At 40.8% G+C, this 16,449-nt stretch overlaps 1 protein-coding gene across 1 annotated transcript in view; it reads left to right on the top strand.

The window, feature by feature from the left end:
* Positions 1–16,449, top strand: part of Cog4 (conserved oligomeric Golgi complex subunit 4) — a 63,098-nt gene that overhangs the window by 29,542 nt on the left and 17,107 nt on the right. The window contains exons 11-17 of the mRNA XM_050191250.3: positions 2,736–2,778; positions 3,336–3,454; positions 7,972–8,057; positions 11,334–11,562; positions 15,100–15,162; positions 15,258–15,314; positions 16,247–16,393. Coding sequence (XP_050047207.1) covers positions 2,736–2,778; positions 3,336–3,454; positions 7,972–8,057; positions 11,334–11,562; positions 15,100–15,162; positions 15,258–15,314; positions 16,247–16,393 — 744 coding nt within the window. The remainder of the gene's footprint in view (positions 1–2,735; positions 2,779–3,335; positions 3,455–7,971; positions 8,058–11,333; positions 11,563–15,099; positions 15,163–15,257; positions 15,315–16,246; positions 16,394–16,449) is intronic.

The raw sequence follows: 16,449 nt of genomic DNA, 5'->3' as shown, positions 1-16,449 counted from the left end.
AACGAGGTCCGACACGTGATGTCCAAGCCCGGACTGTAAATCCTCGGGCACTGGCATGAGCCGCCTCGTTTCCGTCAAGGCCCGCATGCACGGGAGTCCAGATTAATGCTACCATTTGATGGTCAAGAGAAGGGAAAGGGCTGGCTTAGAGACCCTGTCTGCTCCTGAAGTCCCGCCCACCTTGAACGTTTGACAATACTTCTGTGGCTAGCACAACTTTTCGTTTGTGGCATCGCCTGTTTGGTGCCATTACGATAAGACCACACCGCATGCCGATACTATACCAATACCAACGACCAATACGACACAGGTCAAAATGGTAACGTCGCTCGTGTACTTTGGTTGGCTACTGGTGCAGCTAGTAGCGGCTGCGATGCTAACTTTTCTAGGTATATATATATATGAACAAGAGGAAAGGAAACCAAGCGCCCGATTTTTATTAGTCATATAAGAAGCCAACAACCAAAGGCACCAAGGATAGCTTAGGGGAAATTTCATGTACTTGTTAATTGAATTAAAGAAAATGATAAATTAATGAAAATGAAAGTACATTAAAAAACAATTGGCCGCAGGTGGGGCACGAACCCACCTCTTCGCTTACACGTGCGATGCTGTCCTTGGTGTCTTTGTTTGTTGGCTTTTTGTCATAACCCACCGTGGCTGTTTAGTGACTATAGTGTCGGGCTGCTAAGCACAAGGTCGCAGGATCGAATCTTGGACATGGCGGCCACATTTCAGTGGGAGCAAAATGCGAAAACACCCGTGTACTTAGATATAGGTGCACACTGAAGAACCTCAGGAGGTCGAAATTTTCTTCACTGGCCATTCCCTTGACAAGAGATCCTGTCTTGGCATATCGAGTTAGGTAGTCAGTTGCAACTACGATCCAACGCTTTCCTGATGATGATGTGGGAAAGGGGCCAAGTAAGTCCATTCCCACTTGTGCGAATGGAATTTCCGGTGGCTGTGTCGGTTTTAGGAGACCTGCTGGCTTGAATGGTGGTATTTTACGTCTTTGGCAGTCCCGGCAGGCTCTTGCGTAGTGTTGCACAAAATTCAATAACTTTGGCCAGTAATACTTCATGCAAATGCGTGCGAATGTTCTGCTCACTCCTAAATGTCCTGCTGATGGATCGTCGTGGCAGGCTTCCAATATCTTGAGTCGCTAGCTAGTTGGCTAGCTTCTTCTCCTTAAAAAAATATAATAAACTTTCCTGTGTATACAGGGTGTCCCAACTATCATGCACCAAGATTTAAAAAGATGCAAATGCCACGTAGGTGGACAGAACCAAGGTAATATTGTTTGCCATTGCTTAGAGACACTCATATTATTTTTTACATACTTAGTCTTAATTAATCAACTTCTCAAGTAATATCATTAGATTAAAAGTATCAATGAGAAAATTGTAGAACAACATGAAAAAGTCCAGATACAGATTTCTGTTGCTGAATACGTGCTACATAAACGTGTTTTTCCAAGCATGAAATAAGCTCGCAAATACACGCAAAGTGCCTTGAGCGGCCAGTCGCATGGAAATTTTGCACTTTGCATGTATTCGCCGGCTTCTTTCACGTTCAGAAAAGCACTTATGTAGCACATATTCAGCAACAGAAAGCTTTATCGGGAGTTTTTCATGTTGCTCTACAATTTTCTCATTGACACTTTTCATCTAATTATAATATTTGCAAAGTTGAATTAATAACGAAGACCAATTATGCAATTAGGTGGAATGCAAAAAATTATCTGAGTATCTCCAAGTAATGGCAAACAACATTACTTTGGTTCTGTTCAGCTACGTGGCATTTGCATATTTTAAAATCTTGGTGTATGACAGTTGGGACACCATGTATATCTATATATATATTGTGTCTGTGCATGGTGTTCACAGTGGAAACTTAAAAAAAAGGAAATGTTAAAGTAAAAAAATACCGGGGAGATAGCTGCCGATTGGTGCTTTAATGTGTTTGTCCTCCTGTTGTAAGGATTTGCAGAAATAAAGTGAAAACATGAATTAACAGCCGTAGATGTCCCTGCCAACAATGAGGCAGTAAGCTTTTAGCCACCATAAAATTTTAAGTGAAAAGGTAAAGGTAAGAAATTCAAAAGAAAACTAAAATAATGTGGGTAACAGACTAATCTGGTAATGACACTTTAAGGAGGGGGGTAGGCTCCGGCATTGCCAGGGGGGGGGGGGTAGGCTCGCTCTGCCCCCCCCCCTCCTCTCAGGAACTTTTGAAGGGGGCCCGAGTTCCGGAGCCCCTTCTGTAATTGATGTCTGCGGTGCAGGTAATGAACCAGCAGTTTGTCACAGTGGCTACTGATCAAGGATCAAACTAGTGACAGGGCTGTAGTAGACATGGTAGCAGGTCATGGTGGTGGTGGTCACAAGGAACATGAAGTTAAAAAATTACAGGCACTCTGAGCTCACATTGGTAGCTCCTCATTGACACAATGGACAAGAACCTTGTGTGTTTTCTATGTGTTCTTCATACATCACCAGAGACTGCAGTTGGGCTACACTTTTAAAAGGCCATGGCTGCACTCCCTTTTGCACCTTGAGCATGTCACATCAGCTTCTTCACCCCTACATTTTGTTCTTTCCACTGTCATTGTTGCCATTTTTGCTTTTGCTTAGTCTCGATTTAATGTAGCCAGGAGAATTTAACTACATCTTCTGGTGTTAAGTGTATGGGTGTGATTGTTACTGATCCCTTGATCATTCTTGTTTTCGTAGAGTGACTTCGATGTTGCATACCAAGATCCTACAGTGAAGTCTGGTATGTCACATCTATGAACTTGCTATGATTTACTTAACCCAGCTTGCACTAAAGTTGATTAGCGACCACATAGCTTTTTATTTTATTTTATAATAAAGCTGCAAGTTGATTCACTGTGCTTCACATAGCATTGCAACATGTTACATTGCTCGGGTACTACTGTAGTATACTTCTGACATGCAGCTGAAACACACAGCCTGGGAAACCCAAGCATTATGAACTAATATAGCATACATACTGAGAAAAAGTACCAGAACTTTTTAAAGATAAAGTAAAAAAAAAGTAAGATAATTAAATTTCTTCTTTCATCATGGCACTGTGCACCAAGTTAAAATGGTCTGCATGTAATAAGGCTGACATGGCTTTTTAGAAAGGGGACTTGAATTGTTATGCATGTCTTGCTTTCAAGTTTTCATCTACAAGCTGCAATTCCTATGTCAGTTAATTAAACTCCTCCTTAGCCATCAGTTTGCTACTCTAACAAAGGCGATGTCACAGTTCACTCATGTGCCCAATAAAGTGTTGCACTTTGTCATTTTATTTCCATGTGCTTCCAGATAAAGTTCAGCAGTTTGACAGAAAAATCAAGGAAAGCGACCTCTGCAAATCTATGCAAGAAATTGTGAGCACATATATAATAATGGAAGAGTATTTCCTCATCGAGTCTGTTAGGAAGGTAAGGTGCACTTTTCCTTCTCGCTTCTCACGCAAGGTTACTTTATGTATGCGTCCCTTAATTTTTTTTGTAAAACCACTTTGGCACCTTTAGCCAGTTTTGCAAATGATCAAGGAAATGCCAGTTTCTTACTGAAAAGCTACCTTCCCGAAAGACTAATTCTCATCGGGCATAGTTGCACAGTGAGGCTGATTGAATGCTCAAACCAAGATTTCGCTGGGGGATTTGCTTATTCCATTTGTGGCGCACCACAGTGTGGCTACTATGCAAGAAACAGCCTTTGAATGTTAGTTTGCAGTGAACCTCTAATGAACTTTCAATGATAACAGGTGAAAGAGATTATGGCATGGCCATGCCATCACTGCTGTCAATGATTAATGATTAATTATCAAATTTGAAAAGCTTTAGGCAGTAAGGCACGCTAAATTAAAGGGCAACATGCTGAAAACACATGACGTAGCTCCATTGCCACTAGCTTAACATGCAAAATAAATTCTCTTTTGCATGAGCTTTTGTATTGAAAGTGGCGCATCGTTGATACCGAGCTGTGCGAGAACTTGTTGTTTCACCATCTAATGATGACAAAGGTGATGACGCTGACTGACAGTAGGCTATTGACAACACCGTGAACATGGTTTTGCTTTCATATCTGATTGTAACATGCAGGCATTTTTCGGACCTATATTCTTTGAAAAAAACTGTTTTAGAATTGCGTAAAGATAGTAATCATTGATTGTGAGGTGCCATTTTCTTTGGAAACTCAGCTAAGGCTATGCTAAAAATCAGCGTTTTCAACAGGAGATGGTGTGTCTTCGACACAGTCGCGGTCTTGTCGCACCACCAAGACCACTGCCTTTGGGGTCCTTATTGGGGTGCAGCTGCTCTATAGAATGGCAAAGTGCTTAGTCTAGTTGTGAGCCACCATCCATTCACGGTGGCTGTGAAGCTGTTCAAGAAATAGGGATTATCAAACATGGTTAACTGCACGAAGGACAGCATGTCATGGCTCATAGTGATAAATTGTAGTCACACACATGAGTTCTGACAAATCAAGTTCGAGTTCATCAGCAAGGGATATTTTATGATCCAAATAACAAAGGTCTTGGCCCCTGGAAATTTATGAGCACCAGCTGGAACCTTCACTCAGGATAGAATTAACCGAAGTTGAATGAATAGAAGTCTACCATATTATGTAATGCCTACTGTCACTCCTAAGCACCTGTTTCCTATTTGTTCACTTCATTTTGCCACAGCATGCTATCAGCAGAGCCCAGTGCTGCTGGCTGAAAGGTGTATAAGCATGACAATTAAATATGAACACAGCAAGAAGGAGAATTTTACAAAAAGTCTAGTCGGACAACTGACAATTGAGCAGTGCCAACCCACACATTGTTATATCTGCCTTCATCACTGCTTGCAGCGCTCTCACTTTCTGACCAGCTGCTCTGGAGTGGATCGAATTGGAAATGCTTTGCTCTATACATAACTGTGACAGTGATGGAAGTGCTGCGCCATTTGCACCAAACTGCACCATGAAGGAAATCCTGCTACATGCTGTGCCAAATTGTCAGTTATCTGTTATTTCTCCAGGCCTGCACCAACACGCATCTGCTCCAAATTAGGAATATTTTGCCTGTGTAAGAAGGCACCGCGCATCAAGCAACCACCCTTCACGGCTCATCCTCGCGCACTTTCTATCACAGCTACAGCGTATATGGCATGCGACTGCCATCTTATCGCACTTGGACATTATACTGAACCTCACGGTGATACTGACACCAACGACGACCGCAGAAATTTTCCTGGAGTGTCCATATGATCGCTATTGCTATAGTAATTATGTAATTATGGTGACGCACGATTGTGAGGGCACAGCTGCTCGACATGCCTTTCTCACGGTCACTTAGTGGTATATCGACAAGTGTGTAAGGGACATTTTATTACAACTAGGTAGCCCCAACATGTAAACAAATTCAAAAACAGGACAAGAAAGTAGTCACAGGCGCACAAGTCGCACAACTCAAATGCTATTCAATCTACCTGTTAGGACAATTAAAGTAGCATCATTGTTTCTGTTCCATCTACAGTTGCGCTGCTTAGGCATGCTTCTGATCAACTACCAACTTGCTCAGCTAGTAATTTCAGTCGTAGGGATATATAGTGTCGATACAGCATAGCCACCCAATTCTTTATTAACATCATGTGAGCACCGAACAGATAGTGCATCAGTGCTTTGCTTGGAACTGCCTGGAAGACCATACACTGTGACTAGCATCAGCTTTTAGTGCATGAGCTTATCTGTACGCAATATTATTAACGTGCAAGGATACAACACTCACGTCATATTACAGCAAGGCTTTTAGCCTCTCGGTAATTGGCATTTTTTCTGTCCAGATCTATTAGCAAAAATGTGGGCCAATCCCAGTGACAGTGCAGGCCAGGAGCAGTGGCTCGTACCCCCGTAAGGCAGAGGCTTCAAGCACTCAGCAAAGTGGAGCAAACAGTGCATGAATTCTTTGGAATCACGCATACAACATGCAGAACAGCATGCATTTCAATAAAGAACAAGTACAAAACAAGCATCCGAACCACATAATTGATGATAAGGCACTCCTGATAACAATGCGAAGCACGTAGCACTCCCCACATACGTTTCCCAGTAAAGATTACTGTTGCTGATTACTGTTGTTGTATGGAGTGACGTCTCTAGCATTTTGTATATTAAAGAACCAGCCTAGCAACTGATTTCAATGTTGTTGCAGCACCGCTATAGGCAGTGGCATGCTCTCAAAATTACCATTACTCCCATTACTGCCATTACTCTAAAGCAGTAAAACATTGCATTCTGCCCTCAGGAGTTGTAGTGGTGATTTTCAACAGCTTTGCTGGACATCCACTTTCGAAGGGCTAGGATGGTGAGTCAATATTTTAATAAAGAATTGGGCGGCTGCACATATTCAACTTCTTTAGCGGATGAAATTAATAATGAAACAAGAGACAGCTTGATGGGACTGAACTCTTTATTGAAAAGCAGAATTAACTGTAAATCAGGATCATGTATGTGCTTATCTTCATCTTCTTGTATAATAACAAAATGGAACAGCAAGTTGAAGAAAAAACACTTGCATCTTAGCATAATGTGAATTGAATACAATGTTTCTGAAAATGTTAACTTATACGGAGCTTCCTCTTTGTACCAGATGAGTAAGTTACTGCTCAAAAACATTCTTTTCTTGCTCCAAACAGCAAATTTTTTAACTCCAGAAGCATATATTTCTGCTCCAAACTGACTTTTCCTGCTCCGAAAGCTGCTGCATAAGACCAAGTGCCGCTTCCATCACTGCTGTGACGATCCCAGCTTGCAGAAAATCAAGCTTACTTCACAATGATGATGAGGATGACCATGATTCCGACAGCAACAACATGATGCAGAATGTGCCGGGCTAGCAGAGAAATTCTGCAACTGACAACTGATTGAATCCTTTTCATTATTGTAAAACTAGCTTTCCAGTGAGGCGTTTTAACAAACTAATGGCATAGTCATTTTGCAATCTGCATGTGAATGTGGTTTTGGTTTTGTATCTGATTTATGCCATGAAAAATGTAGACATGGCTCTCATGATGAAACCATGTGCAAGAGACAAGCCCCAGCATCTGCTGCTAGCATTTCATGTTTGTTTGAACCATGACCAGTAGCGCTACTAGTTGCACAAATGTGCAATGCAGAGAACTGCACTTGTAAATTAGGAAACAGGCCTATTGGTGTGCTCATTTGCATCACTGGTTTTTTGCCCGTGTGATCATCTGTGAGGCCATATGATTACCAGCTGTGTTCTGCTGCTGACCGTGTATGAGGTTGCATGTTTGATTCCTCGATGCAGCCGCAGCATTACGATGGGGGTGAGATGCACAAACATGTGTACCATGCTTTCAGGTGCATGTTAAAGAACTCCAGGCAGTTGAAGTTCTTCCAGAGCACTCCACTGGCGGCATCTCTCATAGCCCACCAGTTGTTTTGGCACGTTAAACATCATAATTTAACTTTGATTATCAGCTATGGCTGCCACCATGTGGCGCTTGGCAAGCTATGTCTTTGGGCACTCGTTTTAAAGTAAAACCAGAATTGTTACAATTAACAATATTATCATTCATTATTTGTCACGTTGGAGCAATTACAGTTTCAATCCATGATTCCTGGTCACACACGTACTCACTAATGCTTACAAGTGATGAAATAAGAAGTTTACATCTGTACTCCTTTTTTTTTCTATGACATGACTCAAAAGTACCCTAATTTCTGCAACAGCTTATAGAAAAGTTAACTGTTCTGTTACTGGATAAAAAAAGATGGAACCTGATATTTACTACCATAAACTTTGGTAATTGTGAACTCTAAAAACAAAGGACCTTGTTTATGTATTTGTTCCTGCTTGTAACAGTGCATTCATAATACATGGTCTCGCCTGCTTCCGATTTCTCCTGTGTAAGGCTTGATTTTGCTTTATTTCTTTCAACAGGCGATTGAAGTTGATACAATTGAGGAGAATTCCCAGTGTTCTAGCATGTTGGATGACGTCTTTTTTATCCTGAAGAAATGTCTTAGGTAAGACATATTGAATTCTCTTTCTCCTTCTCTTTCCATGTGTGTATAGTGCTATGGTTTTCTTTTTAGAACTGTAAAACATCTAATTGAGCAAATGGATTTTTTAAGAGTCCTGATCAAGTTGCAGTAATCTTGCATATACCAAAGGAAAGCAATACATGCAAGACTACATGCAAAGCCTGTAGTTGAGATTGAAAAGAAATATTGCCCTCTTAGTTTAAAACATGAATAAGGGGAAGGATGAACTTTTCTTTAACATCTTTACTGTCATGGTTTATAAGTTCATGGTGGTAGAAAACGCACAGTGATACCCTCACATTCAAGTATGTTTAGTCCAAATGGAAAGTATCAGTGGGCAAATAATCGCAGTTACTTTTGCCTGCATTTTTTTTTACAGAAATGTTCATTTGTAAATCTGATATATGTAATTATTTCATGGTTTTCTTAGAGAAGGGACTCTAGAGAAAAAGTGTATCAACTCAAGCTAAATTAATTGATTATATCCCTGAAATTGTAACTATGGTGAATCCCTTTTGCAGACACATACAGTAAAGGTTTGGGTTGCCAGAAAAGGATGTAACAGGCAGATGGCAGCCAACCTTGAATTTTTTAATGATCTTCTTGTGACATGACAGATTGGGGTAACAATTGCTGAAGCCACTTCATTGTTGGCTATTAAAAAAATAATCGCATCACATTTAAATGTAAAAGGAGTTAAACCTGGTGACTGCTGTAGACATTTACCGCAGAAAAAATACCTATGAAGAAACCATACAAAAAATCCACAGATGTAAGCCAATCTGACAGCTGATACATCAAAGACAGTGATGCTGTAGAAGTGAGTTCTCGCACCTTTCAGAAGCACTAGGAGCCTGTTTTCTGGCTCAGGGCATCAGTTGAACACAGCAGCAGTCACTGCTGCATTTGAGCACTTTCATGGCTAGCTAGTACTTAGTGACGACTCCCGTGTTGGTGGTGTTGCCGCACCACAGCGTCAGCTTTCACCACTGTTCAAACTCTTAGCTGACCTCTAATGTGGAGCCAGTATAAGGTGAATAAGAGGCAAGAATGATAGATTACTGGTTAAAAGAATTGCACATATATGTTGTCTATTTGAATGAAATATATGTAAGGTTACTTTATTTTTACGTTTCAAACCAATTTTGGGGTTCTGAAACACTTTGCATTGCATCTGTATTTGATATCAACCATGCCACCACACTAAAGCCATGGCGGAACTCCCCTTAACAGCTTTGCTGTTATATGAACATTGTGCAATGATGTCATGAGTGCTGCACTTTAATCACAGGAGAAATTCAACAAGTAAAGTTTGGTCCTCGCTTGCAATGATCTCCACTAATCAGTCATAGTCTTTCTCAGATCAGTCACCAAAAAGATTCTATAAAGCCAATCTGCCTTTCCAACTTGTTCTGCTTGTCCATAGCATCTATTTAAGAAGGCATAAGTAATGTTGCAGAGTGGGCAACATTTTATTTATTCATACTTAACAGCATATAGTTTAAGCAAAGATATTTCAACTTGTGATTTTACTTTCCTGTTGCATTCAGCCTTGCCATTAAGTAAATACCTATATTTCCGCTAATAAATTAGATAAACAAGTGCCGTAGATATAGTTGCACAGGTGCTTTTTGCATCTAATAACAGGCAGTGATATTTACATGCTTCATATGTTGTTGTAGCTTCAGAGTTCAGAGTGACTGCGCTGTGGGCATACATTCTCTCTTGGTGTGCTTCTTTATTTCTCTATAAGCTTTAACCCATTTGGTGTTGCGCGTGCGTGCGTGCACGTGCGTGCGTGTGTGTGTGTGTTTCTTTTTTTTGAAGTGATGTAACCCTCAGCGTCGGGTTTTTTTCTGGGATGTTTTGAAATGAACACAGTAATTTATTTTTGGTTATGCAAAAGGGTAAAAAATTACACAGGTAATGGCAAATGCTCTCATGGTATGGTGCTCACATTCCTATTAGAGAAAAGGAATTAGACATGCAGCAGACTGAAAAACACCATTGTTCTCAGTATTTTTCACGGGATCAGGGGGAGAATCGAAATGGTTGAACTTGCTTCTGCCTTGGATGACAAGCTGTCATCTTCAGAGTCCGAGCTTAGCTTGTAGAGGGAGTTGGAAAAGCTGCCACTCCAATCAACAGTTGAAGGTGCCACACGGGCAGCCATCTCTAAGCAATCACATAGCCATGCTCAAAGAAAGAGTGCTTTCGTTTATTCAAACTTGATCAGAAAATGCAATGAAAGGAACAGATGAAAGAGATACGACAGAGGGCAGAGCCATCCTAGAAATGATGAAAGGAGCACCGGCAAAAGGAGTGAAGATAGCAGAAGACAAAAAAAAAAAAACTTTTGGAAACATGTGACAGATGGCAAAAACATGCAACAATGCTGGCCTCGCACTACAACACAAATATTTTAATAGAGAATCAGTGCCATGACACTGTACAAAGTCCGGGAGCCATGCCTCCCATCTGCAGAGGCATGCACTCTGCGCAGCACAACCATGCCTACGAAGGGGCGCATTTTACAGCCACTGATAAAAACCAGACAGGAATTCCAGAGAAAGGAGAAAATATCCGTCTAGAAATACTATGCAGCAGATGGCGGAACCACCTCGAAGCTTGCCAACTTCGTGTTACAGCACACATGCAAGTAGAGAACGTAGAGTAACACGGTGAGGCAGGAATGTGGAAACGTACCGGTGTCACTGACACTGAAATGGTTAATAATGTGATTGCGCCAGAGTGCCACCTTTATTTAGAATTATGAAATAAAGCCATGCTCTTAGTTTTCCATATGGCTTAACATTGCGCTTTTTTTTTTTCACTATTTTTAATGTAATTGCCTGTACCTACTAGGCACCTTGCACCATACAAAACACAGGTCAGGCTGTAAAAGTTATTGCTCAAATAATTGTTCAGAATGCACGTTGGTACTTCCTTTAGAGTTAAAATACGTGTAGGTAAAACAAGTGAAGGCATTAAAAACTTTGTACAGCAGTCTTGACAGTTTAGCTGGAAGTATCTTGATGAAAAAAAGGAGTACCTACTGCATTGTGTGACATTCTTGCACCAAAAAGTGTTGCAATCATCACCTGTGTCATGTCATTTTAAAGCATTCATTATTGAAAAGTAAGGGAAATACTTCTCTATGTTTTAAATGCACAGTTTACGGATATTGTTGGGTGTTTTGGTGCTAATTTGATTTACAGTGCCCCCCCCCCCCCCCACCCCCTCTTTCTTTTTTTTCAGGCGAGCATTTTCAAGTGGCAGTGTGGATGGGGTATGCGCCATGCTGAACCATAGTTGTGCGCTCTTGGAAACAGACTTTGCTAATGAGCTTTCTGAACGCTTAAAAATGGGTTTTCCACCATCAGGCATCTTGGACCTCAGTCAGGCATATTCTATGATTCAAAGTAGCTTTCAGCAAGGAAGAATACAGCCAGCTGAAACTGTGGAAAATGCCAGAGCTCTCTTTGTGGTAAGCAGGACAGGCAGTTGCTTATTTCTGCTCGGGTGTCACAATTAGGGACCTCAGTTAGTGGTGACAGCATGACATATCTGTACTGTAATTACAATCTGTATGCTAAATTAGTTTAGTTTAGCTTGATTGGGCATTCAGTGTGAAGAGGTGATTAAGTCAGGTAAAGCTAGCAGTGTGGTATATATTGTTACATTGTTGTGACGGTAAAGAATAGAACTGACAAAAGTGCTAGTTCAACATTTAACTCTTTATTGGGTAAAATTGTGTCCAACAAAACTAGGAACACTGAAAGCACAATTGCGACAAGTAAAATTGGCGGTTGTCAAAATCTGATATATGGGTCAAGTGTGCTGGCTATTTCTACATGACTCATTGTACATTCCAGTGAAATTGCTGGTGCTTCGTATGTTCAAGAATGTGTGCCATTTGCGTCACATCAATGGTGGTGTGCGGTCTTAACTGATTAGATATCTGATAGATCATCTCTTTTGCTATAAAATTGGCGACAACATTCTGGAAATTGCAAGTAAATCAAGATGTGTCTTGCATGGAGCAATAACCTTGTAATAGTGGATAAATGGTGAAAACGGTGAATGTGTCTATATCATTGTCTTCATCATAGTCTTCATCATTGCTGGCGACCACAGACAACTTTTCAATTTTGGACTAGCACTTTTCTTCCCTTACTAGGCCAATAAATCAATTTGATGGACAGTTTTTCAACATGTTGATAAATATTATCATTGGAATTCTTCCACGAGCTAGGCTACACACCATATGAAATGACGACTGTACTTGAACTATTTGTCAGACTTAACAATTTTTGGCACATAGAGAAGTCTGAAAAATAAACTTCAACAGGTGGTATCACCAAAACTAGCCACCATTGGTCCTAGCATTTCCCCAATTCTTAAATGACATTAGAAGTGAAGACACAAAAGCTTTTGTTGGGTTGTCTAAATTTCTAAGCTGATGTCTACGCTGTTTTAACTATGTCTCAAACATCAGTACTTGCTAAAGAGTGTGTATCGTTTTGATGATTGTTTTAGACTAATATGAAGTGGTACTTTATTTTTTTCCCCTGTGCATTGCTTTCATCCACCAGTGTTTCGACATCTTATGTACAGTTTATTACAAGTAGTACTTCCCATCGTGTGGAGCTTTCACTCACAAGTGTTCGCAGTAGACTTCAGACCAACCTTCAGCACCAGCTTGACCAACAGTCTAATCTCTTACTTTTTGAATGCCACCTGTGCGAATGGCCTTATTCAGTATTGTACAATACTGTGCAACACTGTGCGTTAGTGTGTAGTACTGTACAAGTATTGTACAAAGCAAGCAAAGGCTCCAGCGCCAGTTCAAGGCGCAAGACTAGACCAGCTTGCTTGCACATAAAAGCTGATCGAATACAATAATCAAGTATGACGAGGCTTTGGGTGCTCCCCAACTTGACGGCCATTGATTCGAGAGCCTAAACAATGCAGTAAAAAAAAAAAATGCAGGTGCTTACTGCAATGAGTAAATACAAATGCTCTCTTCACGATATGTACTTACTAGTTTTTAGATCTGCAAAGCCACGACTTTCCTGTATAACATGGTTGTCAATATTGCTAATATTCACATTTTTTTCTTTAGCGTGGGCTTAACAGGAATTGGTAACTAGGAGCAAAGCGCATATTTTGTATATTTCAGACTATTAATGCTAAAGCGTCAAATGACCCATTGAGTGAAAAAGCCGGCGTGTGCAGTCTGTAGTAGTGAAATGGCACCTAAAGTCCCATTGGCTGCAATGCAACGTCACGAGCGCGCCTCAGCGGAGCAGAGTGGGCACGATATGTGCATAACCTGCTGCCACGATAGCATGCCAGGTGATGCATGAGAGGAGAGGGCATCTCCGCGACACATCGTCACCCTTGCTTTCGCTTTCAGAAGCCGGCGCGCGGTGCCCGAGCCAGCACCGCAGGCTGCTGCTGCTTCTTGCTGGCTCAGGCAGCACATACCGCTATGTATGGAGTCTAAAGCATCTACATTGTTGGCAGCCGCGACCTCAGTAGTAGTGAAATGTGGTAGTCCATGCCAGAACACCACACCAAAGTAAGGGAGTGGAACAATGCAGAAAAACGAGCAAAAAGGCAGGCATCGAAGTCCACCATCGTTGTCAGCTCTCCCAATACACGGCAGGCCGAAAAAGCAGTGGTGCAACATGATAGGAAACAGCACAAAGCCATTCGTCAGCATGAGGCAGAAGCGTAACGCCAAGCAAAGAGTCTCAAGTGGCAATTTGATTGTAAAACTCCATAACATACCCTGCAGCAAAATTTGAAAACGTCACTCACAGTGCAAAACTCGAAGGACCGCTTGGCAGAATTCATTTAGACATTGTTATGTCTAATGTGTAAGACAAGAATGTTATGAAAATAAGCTTCATCTCTTTCCTTTGCCTTTGCTGTTTTCCACAATGTGAATTCATTTCTAAATGCAAGAAAAGAGGTAAGGTGTGCAGACAGGACACAAGAGTAGATAAGTGTGCTGTCTCTTGTGTTCTGTCTGCACGCCTCACCTCTTTTTTTGCATAATGAATCCTTACCAACTAGCTCAGCTTTCTCTCATTCTAAGCTTCATTTCTAAACGTGCCCCAAAGTATATGTTATTTATAGACTGTAGTGCCGAAGGGACACTTTTTGGATGTGGTAAATGAACTTGAGATAGTGTGGTGATGAACATCTGAGCCAAAGATTATCTTGTCGGGCACTATACATAATTGACAGTACATGCGTAGACAAGTTGCTGTCACTGAAAGCTATACTAATACAACTTTAGTACTGCAGGTAGCACTGTTGTCATTCTCGATATGTACACACTTGTTAAAAACACTTTGCACACTATTTATGCTTCTCTATTTTCTCTCTCATAAAGATATGAACGAACACAAGGTCTAAGAGGAACTTTAGCTGGAGCCCTCCCGATTCAGATACATGTTAAATGCAGAAATGGTCTTATTAGGGAACCACTGAACAAATTTGGTTTAAATTTTTCTTGGTGCCATAGAGGATTGCATAGCCCTTGTTGCCAGCACCCTTGATTGCCATATTGTCATATTGAACACCTAAATGCAAGTGATCTGCTATTGATAATGGGAACTCTGCAAAAGCTGGTGATGCTGGCAGGGGCACTTTGAGGATATTGAGACTTGGAATCGTTGCAGGCTAGGGCGAACTTGTCACAGAGCCATAACAGAAATTGGTTGCACCCCTACTGTAAGGCTTTGATGCATGCTTGAATGTCCCTAAAGTCATGTAGAAGCTAGACCTATGCCAGGCAATAACTATTAAAGGAAAGAGGAAATGCAAAGCGCAAGACAAATTATATTGTTCCAGACAGACATAACTCTGACAGCAGCTTTCCAAATATTCTTGCAGAAGGACCTTCCCATACAGTTTCTAAAGTGCCGCTTGAGCACACAGGGCATTTTATGCATATCTTTTGGTTGCTCGTGCATATAAAAATTAAATATGTAACTTTTCTGTTTTGTAGACGACATTGAACAATGTGGAAATGGCACGAGAATACACAAAGACCCTTGCCAGCTCTCTTCAGGTAAACAGCATTTTTCTGGATAGACTACATAGCTTTAAATTAAGTTGCAGTTATCCTCACTTTTTTGCAAAATGACGTTGTAATTGCTTTTACAGGAAGACCTTCCGAAATCTTTTGCTTCAGCCACTGAGCAAGAGACTGCAAAACTGGAGGTAAGTTTTGTTATTAAGGGTGTGAACTTTTATTCTAATGTGGAGAATATGTTCTTTCTTTCCTTCTTTCTTTTTCTCTTTCTTTCTTTCTTTCTTTCTTTCTCTCTTTCTTTTAATGCTCATGGCCGTCTTTTATCTAGGCACCCTTTGCCTTTTAAGAACTGAAAGGGCTTACATTCAATTTTTAGGATTACAAACTATAATCTGAAGCTTAAACCATGCACTCCCCTGCTGTACTGCCACTTTGGTCATCAGAGTTGTGAAGTAGAGGGCAAGGGGAGCATGCTTGAGACCTAACATTAATGGCAGTGCTGCAACTGCGTTTTGTGTGTTGTTTTCTTTCCACTCTGTTCCTCTCTAATGCAACTGGAGATTACTTATTATACTGCAGATTCTTTTAGTTCACTTCTTTTCCATTCATGTTATCCACCACAGCTGACTAATCAGTGGTTGTGTCTACAACCACTGTGATCCACTTGAATGGTTACCCTGCCTTGCACATCAGTCAGGGCAAGCTTTTTAAAATGGAATTTGAATGAAATGTTTTTTCGGCCACGATGTATGCATATTTTCAATGGTCTGTATTAAAAAAAAATTCTTGGTAGGCTTTTTTGCAACAACTAACAAGCAATCCATTTACTCTTCTAGACTTATCTCAGTTAATTAATTCTACCACACAGCTTTTTCATTCGATCAGAGGCCAGTTTTTCAGTTTGGATAGACTTCATGTGTCTAATACCCTCTGTCTAATGATGATAGCAGTCTACATTTTCTAATCAACTAGTGGAGCCAAGACTGTGAGATTGCTCATTGCAGGAATTCGAAGTATTTTCTGCAGCGCTTATATTAGTTGCTCTCTTTGCTTTTGAAAGTGCATTGTTGTGCTAGACAATACCTTGGGTATATTTTATGTATTGCTTTTCATTATACAGAGCTGCCTGACTGACCTCAACAACTCTTCACTAAAGTTTCAATCCCTTCTAAGCTATGGCGTGGCAGAGCTTTGCAATGCAGCAATCAAGCCACATGTCAAGTCATGGGCTGACACATTCCAGTCAACTGACCATTCATTGACTGAAGTAAGTCAAGGTGAAAAAAGGCTTTGTTCCTTTCACTGTTTGCTTATGGTTTAAAG

The sequence above is a fragment of the Dermacentor andersoni genome, chromosome 1, assembly GCF_023375885.2.
Source record: "Dermacentor andersoni chromosome 1, qqDerAnde1_hic_scaffold, whole genome shotgun sequence".
Taxonomy (NCBI): domain Eukaryota; kingdom Metazoa; phylum Arthropoda; class Arachnida; order Ixodida; family Ixodidae; genus Dermacentor; species Dermacentor andersoni.
This window is presented reverse-complemented; position numbering and strand designations above follow the sequence as displayed.